Source organism: Idiotropiscis lumnitzeri, chromosome 10, assembly GCF_059441095.1.
Source record: "Idiotropiscis lumnitzeri isolate Australia: NSW breed Sydney's pygmy pipehorse chromosome 10, RoL_Ilum_1.0, whole genome shotgun sequence".
Lineage (NCBI taxonomy): Eukaryota > Metazoa > Chordata > Actinopteri > Syngnathiformes > Syngnathidae > Idiotropiscis > Idiotropiscis lumnitzeri.
In genome coordinates this window covers 5,280,527-5,302,088 of record NC_142400.1, presented here as the reverse complement: position 1 = coordinate 5,302,088, position 21,562 = coordinate 5,280,527, and the positions used below count along the sequence as shown (strand labels likewise).

At 43.8% G+C, this 21,562-nt stretch overlaps 3 protein-coding genes and 1 long non-coding RNA gene across 7 annotated transcripts; 3 read left to right on the top strand and 1 right to left on the bottom strand.

Moving 5' to 3' along the window:
• The first annotated feature begins 9 nt into the window (after positions 1 to 9).
• tpi1b (triosephosphate isomerase 1b) lies at positions 10 to 5,300 on the top strand. Its single transcript, XM_088307359.1, has 7 exons — positions 10 to 207; positions 2,337 to 2,460; positions 2,544 to 2,628; positions 2,707 to 2,839; positions 3,791 to 3,876; positions 4,545 to 4,632; positions 4,731 to 5,300. Exons 1-7 carry the CDS (start codon positions 99 to 101, stop codon positions 4,847 to 4,849), a joined length of 744 nt encoding a protein of 247 aa, XP_088163485.1. The 5' UTR covers positions 10 to 98; the 3' UTR covers positions 4,850 to 5,300.
• A 752-nt stretch (positions 5,301 to 6,052) lies between these two features.
• On the top strand, positions 6,053 to 7,924 carry LOC148328783 (uncharacterized). Its single transcript, XM_088306778.1, has 2 exons — positions 6,053 to 6,309; positions 6,391 to 7,924. Exons 1-2 carry the CDS (start codon positions 6,144 to 6,146, stop codon positions 7,017 to 7,019), a joined length of 795 nt encoding a protein of 264 aa, XP_088162904.1. The 5' UTR covers positions 6,053 to 6,143; the 3' UTR covers positions 7,020 to 7,924.
• A 411-nt stretch (positions 7,925 to 8,335) lies between these two features.
• On the top strand, positions 8,336 to 11,883 carry LOC148328782 (uncharacterized). The gene is made up of 3 exons (XR_015845600.1): positions 8,336 to 8,375; positions 10,016 to 10,171; positions 11,344 to 11,883. It is a non-coding gene; the product is annotated as an uncharacterized LOC148328782 (long non-coding RNA).
• Positions 11,884 to 12,088: 205 nt separating this feature from the next.
• atn1 (atrophin 1) lies at positions 12,089 to 21,372 on the bottom strand. 4 transcript variants are annotated; one of them, XM_088306775.1, is made up of 10 exons: positions 21,136 to 21,372; positions 19,779 to 19,910; positions 19,581 to 19,682; positions 19,279 to 19,398; positions 16,341 to 19,117; positions 16,009 to 16,225; positions 14,340 to 15,828; positions 14,046 to 14,213; positions 13,770 to 13,950; positions 12,089 to 12,368 (listed from the first exon to the last, which is right to left on the bottom strand). In XM_088306775.1, exons 2-10 carry the CDS (start codon positions 19,803 to 19,805, stop codon positions 12,335 to 12,337), a joined length of 5,115 nt encoding a protein of 1,704 aa, XP_088162901.1. In that variant the 5' UTR covers positions 19,806 to 19,910; positions 21,136 to 21,372; the 3' UTR covers positions 12,089 to 12,334. The 4 variants fall into 4 exon arrangements, 3 of the variants coding, with proteins under 3 accessions (XP_088162901.1, XP_088162902.1, XP_088162903.1); XM_088306776.1 differs by having other exon boundaries at positions 14,070 to 14,213; XR_015845599.1 differs by lacking the exon at positions 12,089 to 12,368 and having other exon boundaries at positions 13,801 to 13,950; positions 14,046 to 14,226.
• Between the last annotated feature and the right edge of the window lie 190 nt (positions 21,373 to 21,562).

The window sequence follows — 21,562 nt, the reverse complement described above, 5'->3', positions numbered from 1 at the left end:
GCCGCACGGCTCTCTGACGTTTGCTTTTCTCCCCTCCCAAGTCCAAGCAGACCTCAGCCGGGTTTCCTTCCACATCGAATACACTACCCAACGCCAAAATGAGCAGGAAATTCTTCGTGGGTGGAAACTGGAAGATGAACGGCGACAAGAAGAGCCTCGGCGAGCTCATTCAGACCATGAACTCCGCCAAGGTGGACCCTGATGTTGGTAAGAAAAGCGCCATCGTAGCGTTCAAAAACCACATAGCTGCGCAATTCATTAAACGTCTTGATTATAAACCCTTTGCGAAAGGGTACGTGTATGTTAATTGAGATTTCAATTGATTTTGTGTCACGTTAATCGTTCAATGGAGGGCGTGCTCGACAGCACGTAGTCTGGTTTTGCGGCTGTTGTTCGCGGTGCATTCGCGTACACTCAGGGCGCTAAAATAAAATCAGAATCTCCCATTTAATTTAAAATTAATCAATTATTCTGTATAGACAATTCGTGCTGCTTTTAAAACATTCGAACCGGATCCATCCGAAAAGCAAACGCAACAAACTGTCACTCATTGAGCAAAACTGTAACGGGAGGTCCTCCTGTGTCCGATTTTTCCAGTTGTGGCTTGAATGCAACAGTTGGCATTAACCTCCTTTCTCCTGCAGGCTTGCGAAACCCACCAAATGGGTCTGTTGGTTCTGCTTGCACAGTGCTTGTAATCACTGTCAGAGCACAATGAAGTTGCTGAGTGTGTTAAACCCAGTTTCCACTGTCTCGTCTACGTTTGGATTGTGCAACTATTTTGTGGGTGTGCGCGTGTGTCTGTCGCTCACAGGCCTCATCAGACAATCCACCACCGCCACCACCATAACCCCCTATACACATACATAAAATCCTTGAACTTCGCCCCATCTCTGCATACGCCCCTCAGGGAGCCAGCTGAAGCTCGCTCTTTACCATCAGCCAGACGTGACCTCTGCAGAATGCGACCCCGTCGGTGACCTTTTGCAGCACACTACTGAACTTTATGCAGAGGGGTTTGCAGAGAATTGACCTTTAGCGCAGCATTAATGACACGGGGCCGTGTTTTAATATAGATGACCCAGTGGGTACAGTTACAATTTGAATACCGGTGTATCAACTTCTCTGTGCGACCCGAGTATGCTGTACTTCCTTTCGATAAGATTTAAGTGTTTGCTCATTTAGAAACGCTGGTTTCTGATTGACTTTTTGTACCTCAAATAATGATATCTTTGAATCAATGTTGGTGCGATGGAGAAATTAAAGCAGCTAGCACAAATGCCCGAAGGAAACAGCTTTTGTACAACTATCTGTTTGGGTATACATACAAGACTATTATGGTGGATGCAAATTGAGTAAGTAAAATTTATTTTTATAGTGCCTCTCATAGAAGAGGAGTCAGTTTTCCATATGTGCTTTACAGTGGTCAAGTAGACTAATTATAGTGCGTAATAGACAAAAGAAATTGAACAAGAAGCTTTTCAATGCCTTGAATTAGGGATAAATAGTTTTGGAAAATTATCGACCATAATTGCACCCACCCAAATATTGCCATTTAATCCGCAATTTATTTTTAAAGGTCCCCGTCCCCCCCCCATACATTTTTTTCAACAAACATAAAAAATAACTCAATCTGTATTACAACATCAGATTTATTCTACATGCGTACTTTGGTTTTATAGGTTAGTTTTCCGCAAAAATAATGGGAAATGAACCATGAATTAATATTAAACCCCAGTTGACTTCTTAAACACTTTGACTTGCCGTTTTTTAAGCGTTCACTATTATAACAAAATTCTGCCAAAAAAGTGTGACTTTTCAAATCCAACTTTTCATGTTTCATTAAAAAATGATATGTTAACATGTGGACTGCATTTCTTAACTCATTTACTACCATTGACGGTTAAAGACGTCGAAGATCCATTTTTCTTACTCGGCTGGTAGTGAATATATAATCTGTATATATATAAAAATATAAAAAATAATTAATAAATACATAAATGAAGAAATAAAGCCTACCGACCAAAATCAATGCAGCCTTTCCGTTTTGGAAAATGATGTTCTCCTCCATCGCTTTGTCAGTTTTGTTCAGAATCAAAAGAGCTTTATTGCCATTGTATCACAGGATGCATCGAGATGGAACAGACCAAAGCAAACCGGTCCAAGAGACATTGAAAAAAAAATGCTGACTAAGAGAGGGGGTACAGAATGGGTGTCCGCTGTGTCGTCTTTAGGGGGGGAAAGAAAAACAATTCCAGAGTAAGCTCCTCTAAGGGGGGACAGCCCTAACATGGATCCTACTGTCTGTCTGATAATAAAACCAATTCTTTTTGCAGAGGTGGTGTGCGGCGCCCCATCCATCTACTTGGACTTTGCCAGGTCCAAACTGGACGCCAAGTTCGGTGTCGCCGCCCAGAACTGCTACAAAGTCGCCAAGGGGGCTTTCACTGGGGAGATCAGGTATGCCCTCCCCGCCCTAACCTTAATTTTACCGCACAAAAGATGGCACCTTTTCACCTTCCGTGACTTGTGTTTGCCGTCAGCCCTGCGATGATCAAGGACTGCGGCGTCCGCTGGGTGATCCTGGGACACTCGGAGAGGCGCCATGTCTTCGGCGAGAGTGACGAGGTGAGTGCGCATTCGCCGTCAGGACGCTAGAGTGGCACGCAACTGGTGAATGAGAGGTCACCCGTCCTGTCTCGTCAGCTCATCGGGCAGAAGACGGCCCACGCGCTGGAGAACGGCCTCGGCGTGATTGCCTGCATCGGCGAGAAGCTGGACGAGAGGGAGGGAGGCATCACCGAGAAGGTCGTCTTTGCTCAGACGAAGGTCATCGCAGGTACGTTGACAGTCATTTTATTAAATTGTGTGAGTGGCAAGGTTATTGAAGCTGATGAACTTTAGAAAAACAAATTGTTAATGAAATAAAATGAAAACAAAAATGCTTTTTAAGAAAACAAAGACTTCGGCGATTATAGCGGAAATGTCTTTTGTCTGTAAGCTCCTGTGAGCTTTCAATTTTTTAAAAGGTTTTTTTTATAATTTGCACTCAAACAATCCAAATATTCAAAAAAACAAAATCTAATACACTAAACTGAAATTTTCAAAAAAAATAAATGCATACATTGAAACTAACAGTCTTGCTCTAAAAACTAATTTAATAAATCTGAATTAAAAAATTAAAGTCAAAATTAAATCAAAACTGACTCATGAAAAATCTCTAGCTGTTAGTGATTTAGTTTTTTAATTAATAGGATGACGCAAATAAAGCAAGAACCTGTTTATTGTTATAAAAAAGCAAAAAAAATAATCTTGTTTTAAGATACTTGTCACCATTACTCTACATACTTTACATAATGGACCGTTTATCATCGCTTTGTATTTTTCAAAATTATATTTAGGCCGTTAAATAACTTAATCGGAAAATGTTCTCGTACTTGAGAAATTTCTCAGTTTTCCTAACTGTGGCAAGAGCTCTTTATTTGTTGCGTGTGGCTTCACAAAAATCATGCACATTGCCGAAATGGGTTCCCATAACTCTTGCCGCAATATACAGACACAAAAGCTATTGTTGGAATTCCAAGGGGGTCTTATCTGACATCTCTAAAAGTCAATCATTACCACCCGCTGCCTCTTTGTTTTCGGCGCACACTGTCGATCTCAGAAAACTGGAGCTTGTTGCAATGAGGTGTGATAAACAAGGCCAAATACAGTTGTGGCTTCAGCGCTTTGGGAATTCTGATTGTTGGAATTCCCAGGTCGTCTTATCTCCTGTCTCGTTTTGTTCCAGACAACGTCAAGGACTGGAGCAAAGTGGTGCTCGCTTACGAGCCCGTGTGGGCCATCGGCACCGGCAAGACAGCCTCTCCACAGCAGGTAAAATTTGGCTTTCTGATGCCAGCAGGTGCTCGAGGTGACAAAAGTACTCAAACTTGGTGTTACTGTTTCAACTTTCTTGAACTTGAATGCAAAAATGTACAGACTCTGAAATATAGTTGTTTTTACCCTTATGTGCTTTAACCGTTTACAACAAAAAACGAACACTCGTCTCATTATTTATTAAACAGAATAATATACCATAACCTTGTATGCTTAAATATATCAAGTTATATTTGGTGTTGAGGCCATTTAATAGACTTTGTCTTTGAAAACAATGTAAATTGCTTTACACTCAAGCTACATTTTAGGTTTAATACATTGCTTGTGTAAAATTTTATTTTAGGCATTTTTTTTTTTTTTAATTAATCGTCCGATTTTAATCTGCAATCAGTATTTTTTTTTTTTCTGGCACGCATCGGCCTCAAAAACTCAATGAGTCAGGCCCTATAAAGTACCAATATGTCTCGCTATTTTATTTTATTTTATTATCCACAGAGGTTGTGGGGAAAAAAACGAAAAAAGTCTGAAGCCTATTTTGAAAAAGTAGGAAATAAAAGTCAATTATCATTTAAAAAAAAAAAACTCATTCGTAAAGATGACTGAAGAAATAATAATGAAGTATTTGCGCCACCAAAGCATCTCCTACATTGTTGTAAATTTTCCAGGCTCAGGAGGTTCACGAGAAGCTGAGGGCGTGGCTCAAGACCAACGTGTCCGAGGCGGTCGCCAACTCCGTCAGGATCATCTATGGAGGTCTGTTGTGGACCCCCCCCCTTTCCTAAAAAAAAAACAACAACAACAAAAAACAACCATCTTGCATCCGTGTCTCATCTCATGTGCTCGTCTTGCAGGTTCCGTGACCGGCGGCACCTGCAAGGAACTGAGCTCCCAGAACGACGTGGACGGTTTCCTGGTCGGCGGCGCTTCCCTCAAGCCCGAATTCGTCGAAATCATCAACGCCAAGATGTAGAGAATCTGAAGATCCATCAACTCTGCACTTAGTCCTCCCCTTGTATTATTATTATTTTTTTTTAATTAAACATACCTGTGCAACACTGTCATGCTCTCCTTGTGTGTGTCTGAGTGTGTCTCGTTTTGAGGAAAAGGATTGTAGCGGGTTGGCACATGCGTTGAAAACTTACGTGCACTTACCACTTTAACAACAAGTTGTCAACACTGACCGTCAGTTTACTTGAAACGGTTACCAGCTCGTGTTTCAATCACAGTTTTTTTTTCTTTTTTTTTTTTTTATGAACGTTTGTTTGTAATTTTTCGTCTGTGGCTTTCATCTCCCCGTAGCTATGCATGAGCCACGCTCTCATTGGCGTATCCATTACGTGTCCGTTCATGTTGTGTCACGGCCGATGGGTTTGAGGGTGACAAACCTGTAAGGAAACTTAATAAAGCGATTACAGACTGTCTTAATGTCTTATTTTGTTTCATTCATGCAGTTTGTTGAATTCAGTACAGCCTCAGAGGACTGAATTGGACAAGAAATATGTCCCAAAGAGTGCAAAATATATATTTGTTTGAGCTCACCAACCACTGTCATTTGTCTGTGCAGCCTAAAGACAAAAAACATTTTATAGTGAAATAAAAGTAAATGATCTACAAGATATAAAATCAATTTAGATGTTTTTATGATTTTACATAAACGATTCTGACTTGTTAATTTAAAGAAATGCTTCTGATATGATAGAATGTTGAATTTTCGTATTGTGAAATAATGAATATAAAGTCACAAATATTATTTGTTCTATGTACTTTTAATTTTACAATAAATCTGCGGACAACTTAATACACGACGATTATTGGATATATTTTATTTTTAATTAAATTTTATTCAGACAATTTTATTTTATTTTTAAATTACAGGTATTAGTATTTTATTTCAGAGGGCAAGATAGCACTATACACGATTGTACAAGTAAAATGTTTACCAAAGTGTTGTTTTTGTTTACTGCACTGTTTTATTTTTGTAGTCACCTAAAATTATTTTACAATAATTCTGAGTGAAAATACCATGATACATGACAGGACAACCTCAGCATTTATTATTTAAATAATGTTCATATACATTGAAACATTAGCTGTCGTGTAGTTGCACCTCCACTACGGTAGGGGCAGCATAAAAATACTCGTATATTTCTATTGTCGGAAGTTCATTTCCGTATTTACAAGCGGAGCGTGACGTTCAGGGTCCCGTAAAAAAATACGTCTCGGAGGTCCAAATTGGAGCTTTTTCCTCTCCAAGCCAAGCGACCATGATGCTCTCATTGAAAGCTTTTCTCAACGAGCGGCTGGCGGCGGTAGCGGACGAGATCTTTGGCGCCGTCGAGAAGACAATAGACGAGTACAAAGAGGAGCTTTGCCGCGTGAAGGACTTGGAAATCGGTCGCCTCAGAATGCAGCTGAGGCTTCTCAAGTCAGGTTGGTTTCGATGACATACATCAATCAAAAAACATTGTTTGTATTTGCGTGGTGTTTCATTATGTCGTTTTTTCTAACTAGATGCATGTAACGGAGCCCAGCTGCAGGAGCATACCCATCACCACCTACCTCCTCCTCCTCCTCCTCCTCAGAAGCATGAGGAGGCAACATCAGCTGACATGGAGGCCCCTGAGTCCCAGAACATGGAGGAAGAAGGCAGTAGCAGCAGCTTGGAGCATCCCAATGATGCCACCCAGGTGAAGAAAGAACCAGAGAGGAACCACAGGGAGTTCTGGCTAGGCCACAGTTCAGAGCCTCTGGATGATCTGGAGTCAGACATTAAAGATTTCATGTCCTCAGCGTCAGGCGTGAGGGCCGCCCTGCACGAGCCGATCTTGCCCTTTCACTTGTATCACGGCGGCGGCGACGAGGGCAAAGAGAAGCCCTACAGCTGCTCAGTTTGCGACAAGCGCTTCGGCAACTGCTCCCACTTGGCCGCTCACATCCGGACGCACACGGGCGAGAGGCCCTACAGGTGTGACATCTGCAGGAAGAGCTTCATCACCACCAGCGCTCTCAACAGACACCAGACCATACACACAGAGGGCAAACACTACGTGTGCATTTACTGCAGCAAGGCCTTCAAATGGATGGAGTCTCTCGGGAGGCACGTGAGAATTGCCCACAAGAGGCCCAACGTGCCCCAATGACCGCACTATTTGAGGAAAAAAATGTATGTAGTAGTATTTATTCAGCAGGTGGACTGCTTCTCTGTTCTACATTTGTGTTCTTCTGGTGCTCAGGCTTCCTCCCATATCCCGAAACATGCCTGTTAGAAGACTCTTCTCAGTGGTTTTATATTTATTTTTCACCCCCCAAAAAGCAGAAAACTGAAAATGTGAAAATCCTTTTTTTATTTTTTAAACCCCTTAAAAATCACAAATAACGCATTTTGGAACAAATCAAACAAATTCACTTTACAGAAAAAGGTCAAATACAACTGAACTGCACTAAACAATTGTACCGGATTAAAAATAAGAAGCTGTAACATTCTGCACAGTTTGAACATTTAGTTGTGTGATCCTTTCAAAACCTCAAGCAGAATCCCAAACAACTCATGTTGCCACATTTTGAGAGCCACTGCTCGTTTGTCCGTGTATATCCTGCAATTGGGCAGTGACCGATCCAGGGTGTATCCCATGATCTTGGATAGGCTCCAGGTCAGTGAGGTCAAACGCTTTAGGAAATGGATAGATTGATAGCGATTAAACAAGGAAGCATGTTTGCTAATATAGCGGGGCATCAATAAGTGCAGTCTATCAACTCAGCAATTCTTTCCCTTTTCTTTTGAGTTCAAAGTACTTGTGCAGTGTTGTCATTCCCATTTGTATGAGTGCGTCCAACTGTGGGGAAAATTTAATATTCAGATCAGTATTTGTGTCTTCTGTCCTGTGTGTTTATGATGCTGTGGCTTTCAGCTTCCGGTAGCCTTGCATGGGCCGCCTTCTCATTGGCTACTTTGCTGAGAGGGGGCGTGAACATTACGTGTCACATCAGTTAATGGTTTTTGAGGGTGAGGAAGCTTAAGAAAATATAATAAACTGTTTAGAGACTGTCTCAGTGTTTTATTTGTTTCATAAACCACCCAGAAACCCCCAAAATACTGCACTTAAATACTGATTCAGTTCTAATAAATGTGTTCATAAAAGTTGAGTAAAAATTATAGCTAAATTAAATTGTGAAAAACTACTAGTTTCACAAAGAGTAAATGTTGTTGTATTGTCAAAAAAAGTTAAGTTGAAAAATTACTGGATTAAAATAAAAGTATGATTTTTTTTAAACAATTGAATTTAATCTAAGCGTAAGTAGTACTCTACATTAAATCACGGATCATCCTGATAGTATTTTGTCTATTGTCTATTGTATGCACAAATGATGCTGTTCCTATGTAATCCCAAAGAGGGCAGCAGAGGCGCGTCGTCGTTCAAATGAAGTATTTGTTTCTAAACGAATAAATCAATGTGAACTTCATTTGTTGGAATCGATCCTTTAAAAATACAAATGAGGTAAATTGACATTTTAATCGATATATAATTTAAAAAAAAAGATTAAAAGCATATATTTGTTTGCTATGTTAGCCAGTTTTCCTATGACAATTTTACACATAAAGTTGCATTTACTGTGAAGTGCTAGCGACCAATTAGCCAATATATCCTGAAAATCATTTGGTAGAAACACACGTAATTGTTTGTTAATTTGAATTAAATTCATTTATCCGGGTCGTTAAATTTGCTCTCTAAGTTCTCAACAATCGAAAAAATGTTTATTTCGGGTGGGCAAAAGCATTGTTTATTGTATGAGGACCATGTTTATTATTTTTAATAAATACATTTTTTATTCACTTATTCATTGAGGTGCTGTACATGATTAGCATGCTTAAGTTGTTTGAATATTCAGAATGTTTTGTTCATTCATTTTTTTAAATTAACTGTCTTTACATGTTTTTAAACCCAAGTTTCATTTCAGGTAAGGCAGCTTTATTTGTGAAGAGTGTTATTTATATCCAACATTTACAAAAAGAACCTACGGTACTTTGCGACAACAACATTTTGGAAAATGGGATTTTTAAAACGATTTGGAAGGGGGTGGGCGTGAATAGAATGATTATATATTTTATGGGTTATTTTATTTTGTTCAGACAAGTTTAAACTTGTCCATTATGCTCTACTGGACTTGAAAGCAAACGGCTCTTTTTCGCGTTCTCCTATTTTGACCTTTCCTTACATATTTCTTCATATTTACCAATCCTTTTCATTCTTCCATCTGGATAAGCGAACACCACTGACTGACTACTTGCCAAGGATGGTGCAATAGTGCCCGGAAAAAAAATAAAACAAATAGCTAAAGGTACAGACTGTCCCATTGGAAAGGGAACATGTTCTTTTTTTAAGTGTTGCATACTTGGTAAAGTCCTGAAAAATACACATCAATAAAAAGGTGAAAATTATATTTGTTTTCGCCAGACGATTCCATTTACCAGATGTGACCACCATTTCACTCTTCAGGGAGTGGGGGTGTCATTTTATATCATTTGTTGGCTTGGTGAAGAAGTGCTGCCTCCATCAGTGAAAATGCAATCCATGTTGTCTTTGTGTGGTGTGTGAGTGTTTCACAATTGGCACCTTTTTTTCCCTTTTTTTTTAAGACTTTGGGGGGCTCAACAAGTCACCAACGGACATGGCTTTGAATGGGATTGGTTTCTTTGATTTTACTTCCCTTCTTTAAAATATCATTTAAAAAATAATTTGAGTTGTCGTTTGTATGTCACATTTATGGTGGTAAATGTATTGAAATGATTTGTCTTAATCTTGTATTTTTAAATCGGTGTCGTATCCATTTTTCATTTTTGTCATCCATTGTAATTCTTCATTTTTGTATTTTCACTTTATTTATTAGTTGTATTTCATTATTAAAATTATGTTCTCATTTCTTCATTCATCTTCTTATACTGTCTATCTTATGGCTTTATTTGTTTTTTTTACTTAAGCCTCCAAAGTCAGGCATCATTTTGCAGATGGCTTTATTTAATTTCTTTTCTTGTTCTTCTATCTATCTAATGACCATTTTTAACCCCCAAACATTATATAATTCTGTTTTATTCCTGTGCTTTGCAACCATCCAATAATAACATTGCATCATTTTGCAGATGGGGAAATCTCCGGAAAAGCATCTGCCGCACCTCTTCAGGCACGCGGAGAACCCTCGTCTGCTACTTGAGATGTTCTACAACACATCAAGGTGATCCTTTGGGTTCATCTTCACCGCGCTGGAGTGGAGTGGCTGAGAGAGACCGAACCACTCTGTGAGTTGCCTCCTGAAGATGAATGAGATGCACCGCTATACTTATTGACTGTGCCTCAATGCAACACGTGCGTGACTGACGATACCGGAAAATGACAGCCAACCTCAAGTCTCATCTTCAGGTCAGCTGGGCAAACATGTGCCTGCGGAGAAGACGTGCGGTAAAGTTAAGAAGACGCTGTGTTGGTGGCCACAAGGCGACCTTGATTGACTTTGACGGCTCCTCCGGGACACGAGACGTGACTGTGGAGCTGTTGCGTCAGCTCGAGAATGCGAGAATGTCACATCAAACATGTCAGCATGGTCACTACATAGCATGTGGACCATTTCGAGACTTGCTAACAATTATATGAAATGAATGAGCCAACAAGTTGCAACGAGTTTCGATTAAAAAAAAAAATATATATATATATATATATTTATATATTTGGATTTAATCAAATATTTTAAATGAAATGAATACTCCTTGGATAATGTCACTCAAAGTCTAATACGGTCACATTATTATTTTATAAACAGGATTTGAATCTTAGTGTACCTATTGAAGTGACTGCCGACAATACCGCATATGCCCTCTGAATCAGTCTGATTTTAATCATCAAAATACTTCCCCCTTAATAACGAAACATCATATTCTCGTTATTTCATTTAATTTCAGCACAACAGGCACTCACAGGTTTGCTCATCTTTCACGCTCACCTTTCACAATGTCCTTACCCTTTCTCACAAAGGACTGATGAAGCGCTAAGAATATCACCAGCAGATGTGATGTCATCAAATGGAGGACAATCAAATTCTTATACATTACAGACACCCTTCGTCAAGGTGACTTTTAATGACACGCTAGCTGGAAACCAACCGCATGCCCTATCGCATCCGTCATCATACGAGGATTTTATTGCAAATTTTCAGGCCTTTTAACCTTAGCAGACAACGGGCAGAGTATATCATGATCACAAAAAGAGAAGATTGTAGTTTTTTTTCTGCCAGAGATCCCTGCAGTGTCTGAAGGCCTTGTTCAGTGATCCATGTCCGTTTTGAAGGAGGTTCCTCTGGCTGGACGTGGCGAGAAAACACATCACCGCGCCGAGCCTTCAGCACAGTCCGTAAATCACACTCTCACGGCTCCTCCTCCTCACTCTTCCACCCCCCCCCCTTTTTTTTTTTTTACAGTTCACTATGGAATGCCAACTCTACAGGGCGGCTGCTGTTCAATGGAGCAACTCAACTCCCATGCCTCACACTCATCCCATGTGTCTCCCATTAGCCACACTCGCCAAGAAAGAGAGGAGGGGTTTGACAGAGGGAGCCCAAAAGGGAGAGGGGGGGAGCGCATGAGGAATTTGATATGCTTTGTGCATGAGTGACTTGTATAAAACAAAGACGGGGGCTAATAGACTCAAGGTAAAGGAGTCGGCCACAAGTAAAAACATGGCAAAAAAAAAAGCGATAATTTATTTCCAGATTTTTTTTTTGTTTGCTTATTTCGCATCTTGTTTCACAAGGTCAATTTAAAATAAAAATCAAGATTGACAGTCAGACCATGAAAGTGTAAAAAAATAATACAAATAATATGTACTGTATATATAATTATATCATCATCAACAAACAGACGACATAATAATAATAATAACAATAATGTTGTAAACAGAACATTAAAAGACTGGTCTCATGCATATAGAACCCTCGGGTACAAATGAGAGCATTTTTTTTTTTTTTTTTTTTTTTTTTTACTAAAATGAAGAACCAAAAGTTCCACCAGATCTGAGTAAGTTCCTAACGCTACATGCAATAACATTAAAAAGTATCATGTACACATTCCATCCGGCATCAAGTATTTTACACATAACTGTACTCATACTATTGCCCCATATTCCCCACCCAACCCCCACAACCCACCCATCTAATTCATATACTGTACAGAGCACAATACAAAACAGCACTGAAGTTCAAGAACACAATGCAGGAAAAGAGTCTGGAACTTCAACAGGGTGCACTTGACTGAGACGGATTGCAAACCCCCCCCCCCCCCCCGTTCAGCTCTGTTGTCAGTCTTTGTCTCGTGATAGTTTTTAATGCTTTTATCTTGCTTCGTCTTGTTTAAAATGTGCACACACTCTCCCTTTTCTATCCCTCCGCACCACTCCTTCTTGGCCCCCCTCCCTCACAGGGTCTTGTCACTCTCTTTCTTCAGGTGACTGAAAGGTCAAAGGAGAAAATATATTGTTAAATTCAGGACTTTGATATGATTCAATCTTCAACTTCACCCAATTCATATAGTGAAACTTGGGGCTGAAAAAAAAGTAGATTAGACTAAAAGTTAGTCACGTAAATTGCCCCCCCCCCCCCACGCCCAAAAATATTAGGTAAGCAGTTCTTTTTTTCGAGAGTAGTTAAAAAGTCAGTTGTGCTACATTTACCTTAATGCCTCATAAAACTGCCTTTTCAATTAACGAGGCATAAAACGTTAAGCTAAACTTATGGAGTACCATTAGACATTGCTTGTCATTGTGAAACTTATCTACCATAGCTGTTAAATCAGTGATTCGCAAAGTGTGGTAAAAATACCACTAGTGGCACGTGGGCTCCCTCTAGTGGTGCACAAAAGTATCACTGAATTAGATGTTCAAACGATATAATGTCACAGATTTATTTTTAATTTAGTACAGTTATAATTACCTTTTTTGAACAATTCAGTTGCATTCAATCGTTTAGCACTGTTTTTTTTTGTTTAATTACAATTTTTATTTTTCATTCATTTAAGTACAGTCTTAGTGTTCAGATTGTACATAATGTAGCAGTGGCTTACACTGAGTCATGTATTTTAATATTGACCACGATAGTGGTCCTTGTAAAGTGTTTTTTGATGTGGTACTCTGTGTAAAAAGTTTAAGAAACACTGCAACTAGCGGCTGTACCCTCAGGCAGAATTCTCTTGAACTAGCTGGTTGGCTAACTTTGCAACCAAGACACGTTAGTCAGTCAGTTTGTTATTTTTAGAATAACCCAAAAAAATGATATACAGGAAATGTCCGCTTTATGACTTCTGCTCCAAGTTAGTGGCGAGTACAGTAAACCGAATTTTTAAGTAAGTAGGAAAGTGCTGTAATCACTAAACCATGCTATATCAGTATATACTGTTAAGTATCTAAGTAAATTAAATTTAAATATTTAAATGGGTAACACTTCCAGGCCTAAAAGATAAAATAATCGAACCACTAAGTACAGCGCTAAGTGTCCGTTTTTAAATTATGTGACCACTGCTCAGAGTAGTCTTTTACATAGTTATTGGTATCCTCGAAATTTGAACTTTCCACAGCAATTGCAAAGGCGAGCACACAGGCCAATTTCAAGACATTCTGTTTTCATTTGGGGCAGCCACCAACCAGATCCAAGAGATGACGTATTAAAATATTCCCACCTATTCTGGAAGGCAAATTAACACCACCTATAGGGTTGGAATGGTATAGTATCAGCTCGGGAAGAAACTGCCTTTATTGAGGAATACAGTTCTTTTTTCGATATTAGATTATGTCAGGAGTCATGATTGTGGAACCTGGTTTCAGGACTTAGTGTGACCATAAACACGGACTACATACCTGTAGTACTCGTCCTGGGTGAGGGAGTGGTGGTGATGGTGATGAATCCACTGTTGTTCCAGGGCCAGTCTCTGGATTTGCAGCTCTGCGCTCTGGGCCTGTTGCATGGCCTGGAGCTGATGGGCTGCCGACATGGGACCAGTGAGGGAGGATGGTTGGGGCATGTCACGGAAAGGTGCACCTGGGAGAAGTGTAGTAAAATCATCAGCATCCCCGCCAAAATATTCTCTATCAATTTTGAGGACTGTTTTAAGAGTAAAAAAAGTGAGCGAGTACATGGACGAGGAGCCTTCTCCTCACCAAACAGCTGTTGGCGAAGCACCTCGCTGTCAGTGAGGGGGTGAGCCAGGATGGGGGTGCCTATTGTCGCTCCTGGGTAAGGAAGCCGCGCCAAAGGAGACCCTGACGCCAGCGGGTCCATCAGGGGGTGAACCCCGCCCGCCGCTAGATGCCAATGATGTAATAGGAAATAAAGGAGATATTTAATAGGAGCCAAAAGGGCAAACACTGAAACCAGTGGTAATATAATGTCAACTCAGACAAGGTAGCATAGTTAGTAGCAGTGGGTACCTGTGTCTTGTTGGTGCAGGTGAAGGTGCGAGTGGATGTGGGAATGCTGGTGATGGTGGGGCGTCACATTCAGCATCTGGACACGACCCATATTTTCTCCTCCACTTCCTCCACCTGTTCCTCCTCCGTTTGTGTTGCCCCCTCCTGCTCCTCCTGCTCCATTCCCTCCCCTTTCTCTCTCCCGCTCTCTCTCTCGCTCCCTTTCCGCAAAGGCTGGCAATGGCGGTCTGTCCCGTTCCCTTTCCCTCTCCCGTTCTCCGCTACGTTCCCGCTCAAAGGAGGCCGGTGACCGAGTGGGAGTTGGGTATGACTCAGAAGTGGCTGGGGCTGATGGTTGATGAGAGGACAGGGAACTCGGGAAAGAAGAATTGGGCACTGGGTGATGGATTGAGGTGGCATTGGAGGTTGGCGGAGCAGGTGCAGAAGGGGGAGCCGCTGGAGGTGCTGCAGGGGGCGGGGCAGCGAGCGGTGGTGCAGATGAAGGGTGCGAAGGTGGTAGAAGCGACGACGGAGGTGGATTGGACAGGGACTGCGGGGCAGGAGGGTTTGGAGGTCGAGTTACTGGGGCCAGAGTCGGGTTCTGGAGGTGTGGTGGGCCAGTTGGAGCTGGTGGAGGAGGAGTACAATAGAGTGACACCTCATTAGCTCCTGCTCCACCTCCCCCAAGGAGCAACGAGTGGGCATGGGCATGTGCATGGGTATGAGCATTGGCGTGAGAATGAGAGTGAGCAAGGGCAAGAGCTGCAGGATCATGAATGGACCCTGGTGGGTAGACCCGTTCATCACTCTTAAACTCAAATCCCGGCTTCATGCGATCCCGGTGAGCAGCAATTGAATGAGGAAAGCCAACTCCTCCTAACCCCGAAGACCCAATTCCTCCAGGTACTGGTCCTCCTCCTACCCCATGGTGGCCGCCAATACCAGGTCCCCCTTCCAGGCTGCCACCATACAGAAAGCCCAAGATGGCTGCAGCTGTTGCGGCATCTGTTGGTAGGTGATGTGGATGACCTATTGCATGATTTTGGAATTGGGGAAGAAAGAACGAAGGATGGACATGAGGATGGCCGTGATGAATTTGAGGGTGGTGTGCTTGGGCCCGACTTGCTGCCCCGAGAGGGGACATCGCATGAGGGCGAGCGTACTCGCTAAGGGTTCTTAAAGCTGGGGTATCAGGACCGAGATAAGGACCTCCTATACCAATTCCTAGAGCACCCTGTGGGCCCCCAACTACCGCTGATGCTCCAGCCATGGATGGAAGGAGAAGAGAATGGGGAATAGCGTGAGAGAGGCTGGGATGGAGGTGGTGTGTTGGAGGAAGATGAGCATGTGGATGTGAGGGATGATGTTGAACATGATGTGAAGGGTGGGCGGCCGGGTTGCCCGGACAGGAGGAAGATGATGAAGGATCAAGGATGATGGAGGACGAAGAGGGGAAGAAGAGGGACGATCCCTGGCGAGCTGCTGCGCTAGCGTTGGCATCTTTTTGTTGCTATAAAGAAAACAAAATAAGATCTCATTTTTCCCATTGTGACTTATTACTTGAGAATTAGAATCAGAAACTGAGGGGAACATAAACTGAATATTTGCGACCTGTAAATTCTGATTCTTCACTGTAGCGTGTTCTTTCTTAGACCTGAACAATCTAGACATGACAGGTTTTCGAGCTTACCTGTAGGTGGCGATCCAGCTCCCTCTCCCTCTCCCGCTCCCTTTCTCGTTCTCTCTCCTTTTCTCTTATGTCTCTGGCACGTTGCTCAACCTCCCTCCGAGCTCTTTCGATCACCTCATTCCTCTTCTTCCACAATTTGGAGCCGTCCAATGGAACAAAGAGAACATCACTGCGGGCACAGGAGTTGCCGCTACCACGGTCAAGGACTTTGTGAAACCTGGAAAAATTACAGTGTATGCAGTACATCATTATTTATAACTAGTTATCGCTCTTTATCTGAAAGTGGCTGAAAAATAACAAATGTCAAAAAATGTCAACGGCCTTGACATTACCTTGCTGACTGGCTAGCGTGGATGGGAATGTCAACAGACTTAGGTTCAGGAGACGGACTTCTCAACACTGGTGGTGGACTCTCACTCTCTTCCCTGTCTTCTAGCGGCTCCTCTTTTATGACAGGTGTTGGGGGCGGACCAGAATCTGAATGGCCGTCTCCCCCGGGATGTAATAAATTGGGGGCAGGTGTTGTAACGCTGTTAGTAAGCGGTGGCGGACCCTTCGAGACATTCTGAGGTGATTGAGAGTTGGTATTGCTGTTAGTGGGTGTGCCACTGTTGGTATTGCTATTAGCGAGGCTATTGCCACTGCTTCCATTGGAGTGGTATGTTCCACTGAAGGTTGGGTGGCTGTTCAAGGTGCCATGTAAAGGGGAAGGGCGACATCCAGGTGAACAGCTGGATGTAACGCCAGGCCCTGGAAGTGCCATGTTGGGTGCAGTGGCTGATCCTGGGGGAAAAGATGAGAAGCCTGCTATCTGATTAGTAGATGGGCTGGGTAGTGGCGATATATGTGTTGGAGGAGTTTGGGCAGATGACTGGTAGAGTGGGGGGCGGACATTAGGTGCCATACCTGGAGGGAGTTGCTGGGTATGCGAAGATTGGGATGGGGGTAAAGGAGGTTGGGGTGGTGGAGGGGGATAGGTAGCATTTGGAGGATGTCCGTGACTGGTTGAGGACGATGGAGAAAGAGCAGGAGGTTGATTTGGGCCTCCACGGTTTTGGTATAGTGTAGCCTCTCGCAGGTTTGACTCCCTCTCCCTGTCTCTTGATCCAGACTGGTAGTGGGGATGGGAAGGGTGAGGATTTGGGATTCCAGCAGGCCCTGAAAACTCTCTTACGAGATTAGAAGTAACGCCAGGTGGGCTGAGATAATCTCTATTAGTTCCAGTAGAGGGAGGTCCCCCTGCATTGAAGTCTTTCCCACCAGTGGGAGGATACTCTCTGTGAAAAGGGTCAGCAGCAGAGGAAGGGGTTTGTGCCTGGTCCATGGGAGGAGGAAACTCCCGACTGCCTAAATTTGTGGGATGCGAGTGTGGGGGCAGGGAAGAATGAGATGGATGGTTGTTGTTTTGGGGTGATGCCGGTGGATCACGGTTTAGCATTGGGTTTACTGGGAGACCACTATTTGAACTTGGGTGGTTTCCTTGAGAGATTGAGTTATTTGGGTTGCAGTTTCCCCCAACTTCTCTTGTTTGGCCTCCAAACTCACCCCATCTGCCTCTGTCTTTGTCTCTGGGGTGCACCCCTCCAGCTCCATTGGGGCCAAAGTCTCTACCCTGATTTTGGTTTGGCATGGAAAACTCTCTTCCTGCATCACGTTCCCTGTCTTGCTCTCTGTCACGGAACGCTGGAACAAAGTCTTTTCTATCAGGGCCAATGTTAGAAGGTCCATCTCTTCCAGAGCTTTGGAACTCCCGGTTCTGACTCACGGACAGACCAGAAAACTCTCTGCCTTGGATGCTATTTGAGCCACTACTATTACCCCCACTACTACTGTTGCTGTTATTACCGATTGGAGCAGAAAACTCCCTGTTAAGCTCCCTTGCTACACACTCACCCCTCACTCCCCTCTCCCTGTCTCTTGAAGTCCCTCTCTCTCTGTCCCCTCCCCCTCCAGCATACCTGGGAAGGTACTCCCTGTGGGGGTGAGGGTGTGGATGGGGGAGGTAAGAGGAGTGAGAGGAGGAGTGTCGAGAGGAAGGAGGGTTGTAAACAGAGGGAAGTTGCTGTTGCTGCACCGGGGGCTGATGCTGGTGTGGGTGATGGTTGCCTGGGTAACGGTTGTAGCCCCAACTCCCTTGGCAACCGGTTGCTGTGCCACCCTGCCAGCTGGGGGAGCTGTAATGATGGGGGTGGGTGTTGCTTTGGGTTTGGGGTTGTGATTGGGATTGTGGCTGGGGACCTGTTTGCAACAGAGAAGGAGGTGTAGACTGGGCCTTGTCCAGGTGCTTTTCTGCCTTTTCCATTTTGTCTCTTTCTATTTTAACCTCAGGGGGATGATTTTGTCCCCCAAGCTCCAGTGGTTTTAGAGCAGGTGGAGGAGGAAGAGGTAGGGGCAAGGAATGGGGAATGCCGGGGCTGTTATGGGAAAAATCTCCACCTGAGGCAGATGTCTTTGTCACACATTGTGTGTTGGCTTTGGAATTCATTCTATTGCCACTAGGCACTGTATCAGTGCCTGTTGGTCCACCATACTCCACTTTAGAAATGAGTTTAGAGTCCAGAGAGAAATACGACTTCCTCCCACAAGTGCTGTCATTTGAAGAAGAATCCCCAGCGCCACGAACCGAGGAATTGAGACCAGAGGAGGGGCAAGGATGGATAGGCTTAAGTGCACAGTCCTCAATTCGTGCATCTGTATCTGTCTTTTGTTCATCTCCACGGGGATCGTCCCCTCTCCGCTCCCGTAGCGGCCTTCTGTCCTCTACGGACACGCTTCCCACTCCTACATCTTTACTTTTCTCCCGTTCCCTCTCTGCTTGCTTTGGTGAGTCTGGGCCCTCAGAATCAGAGTCGAGGCTACCCAGAGGGGAAGCAGAGAGACTCGGGGATGAAGAACGATTGTCCTGGTCAATGTCCCGCCCGCTGCTCAAGCTGCTGCTGCTATTCGCCAGGCTCCCGACAACTGAACTCCTGCTGCCCTGTGATTGGCCATCCTCATTGTCACTCTCGCGGGATTGGCTGGCTGCAGAGGTGGGAGGCGGGACCGCAGAGGGAGCCAAGCTGTCAGCAGTGTGTGTTGATGTTGGAGGGTTCGGGGTGGCTGCCGAATCCTGACAAGAAAAGATCACTTGTGGATCAAGTAAGAAAATCAATGTTGTGGAAGGATCTATTGCCAGAGCATATTTCAGCATGGCAAAAATAACTCCCTGTTGGTCAGACACGTAAATTATTTCAAGCTTTATATAACCGACCAATGAAATGTAAGACAAACCTGAACTTTCTGCCTTTTTGCTGGAGACACAAGTTCGTCCCCCTCGCTCTCCGATGAATCATGGCCTTGTGATCTGCGACTGAAACGATTCCCAGCCAGTTCCTCACCGCCACCTCTTGGCTACAACGATACAGTACTTTAAATTCCTCCGTTATGTGTTTGAATGCCTAATGTCTGTGTTTAGACCACTTTCCTGCACGCTCACTTGCCTACGTCACAGATGCAACATTGACTCTGCAAGGGTGCCGGTCTCTACTAATGTGCAAATATGATGTAAACTTGAAAACGAAGAGGGTGTATACCGTCTGTCTATCGTTGCGCTCAGGGCCAGTGGGGCTGGCATGCGGGCGTCGACCCCTCCTCTCCTCGCTCGCTCCCCGCCGCCGCCCACTTCGCATGGGCACCTGTAAGTCCAGAACAAGGTGTTGAAACAGAACGTAGTGAATGTAAATAGTCCAATAATGAACTGATGCAAATATATGCATGCACCTTGCACATACCGATTCTTTGTGCGTCCGTGTTTTCATGATTTCTTCTTTAAAGCATCCATTTTAGTAGACAAGCCATTGTAAGGACTGAATAGGTTGCTTCTGGGCTTGCTTACTCACTCAACTGATAGAGCACGGGGAAACCTGAAAAGGATCATAAACAAAGAAGGCCTTATTGGGTCTTTGGGCGCCTCATGCTGAGTTGGACACATATGGAATCACAAGGGTATGTCTTGGTCACTCGCAAAATAGAATTACACATTTGTGCAGAAGGAAGAATTTGCGCCATTGTGTTAAAACATGTAATTTACAACTGCAAAAGGCTCGTTTCAGCATTTGAATTCCCAGCATGTCTCGCTCCACACCAACGCCGCTGCTTTTCACTGCTGCTCTAAACAGTCACACGGTGGCCAAAAACCTACTGGCACACATTGAAGGCCCTGGTGGTTTGGCCACCGAAGAACACTTGATATTAGGCGTACGTACACGCAGGCGTGCATGCGGTCTGGTCTCACTGTCCGGCAAATGGAAGCCACTCCCCCTACCACCCCGCTGTCTCTTTTTCACCACCACATCCCTAACCCTCAGCCACCTGTGGTTAACCCTCAATGACCTGGTTATGACTGGCAAGCATCACATGCTCATTTCCCCGCTGCGAGAATACTCGTTTGTGAGCAAAAAAAAAAAAAAAGATGGCCGCATCCATTCATTCATGCCACGCCGAAAAACGGCCACTGTATATTGAATGAGGGATATAAATAGTGTGCACTGCCAGATGGGGAAACTATCATTTTTAGCAGGCGTGCGTGTGTACAAACATGGTCCGCAACCGCGGCAGCGCTACACATGACTGTGCATTAATTATTAGTGCATGCTGCAGTGACTAAGTCGATGAGACCCACACAATCCAAAAAACGATGGAGCACATACACACGTGTTTATGGGCCCACTCTACGCTAATAAAGACAGATGCATGATGCATGATACAGGTGGCAGCTGGCTGCCCTGACATTGGCCACACTGGTCATGAACTTGCAAAAAAAAAAAAAAACAATAATGAGCCCACTGCAGTGTAATTGATACACACGCATGCAAAGGCAGACGTCAGTAGCACCACATGCACGGAGGAGAGGATAGGGAATGGCGGAATGATTGCATGAGCACCGGCTCCCCCTCTTCTCTGGCTTTTTTTTTTTTGCTTTGCTTTGCAGGAATGTGGCCGTCATCTTGAACGCAGCACTGGGATGACAATAAGGCACAATGGAAAAGGGGGTGGGGGTTGATGAAGGTGGTGTAGATTCCAAAACACAGCATAAGCATGCATTATATTGCATCCCCCCCCCACACGCCTCCCCTTAATTGTGCTTACCTTTAATATCCAGCGATGCGAGCTACTGCCGCCGCTGCTCCTCTCACTCCCCCTTTTTCCTTCCTCGCCCTCCTTTTTGTCGTCTTTTCTCGCAACGCGCGCCGCCTCATGTTGCACGCACGCACACAAAAAGCAGCAGCAGCAGCAACCGGGCAAAAGCAACAATGCGGCTGAAATCTTCCCGGTAGCGGCGTGGAAAAAACTGAACTGTACAAATTGATGCGTATGTGCGCTCGCTTCTTCCCCACCCCCTTTTTTTTTTTTTGCCTTGCCCCCCCCCCTTTCCTCTTACCCACCGACCCCCCCCCCCCCCTCTTCCTCCAAGACGACTTTTTTTTATATATATATATTTATATACTTCTGCCTTGCTCTTTGAGTAGCAATGGAGAGACGGGTGAGAAAAGGAGAGAGAGGAAGGCGTGATTTG

Coding starts and splice junctions, on each gene's coding strand:
- tpi1b (XM_088307359.1), top strand. CDS start 99: ATGAGCAGGAAATTCTTCGTGGGTGGAAACTGGAAGATGAACGGCGAC. Junction 2,461..2,543: donor GCTTTCACTGGGGAGATCAG/GTATGCCCTCCC, acceptor GTTTGCCGTCAG/CCCTGCGATGATCAAGGACT. Junction 3,877..4,544: donor AGACAGCCTCTCCACAGCAG/GTAAAATTTGGC, acceptor TAAATTTTCCAG/GCTCAGGAGGTTCACGAGAA.
- atn1 (XM_088306775.1), bottom strand. CDS start 19,805: ATGAAAACACGGACGCACAAAGAATCG. Junction 15,829..16,008: donor AGCTGGATCGCCACCTACAG/GTAAGCTCGAAA, acceptor TTTTCTTTATAG/CAACAAAAAGATGCCAACGC. Junction 13,951..14,045: donor GGAGAAGGCTCCTCGTCCAT/GTACTCGCTCAC, acceptor CACTTCTCCCAG/GTGCACCTTTCCGTGACATG.
- LOC148328783 (XM_088306778.1), top strand. CDS start 6,144: ATGATGCTCTCATTGAAAGCTTTTCTCAACGAGCGGCTGGCGGCGGTA. Junction 6,310..6,390: donor GCTGAGGCTTCTCAAGTCAG/GTTGGTTTCGAT, acceptor TTTTCTAACTAG/ATGCATGTAACGGAGCCCAG.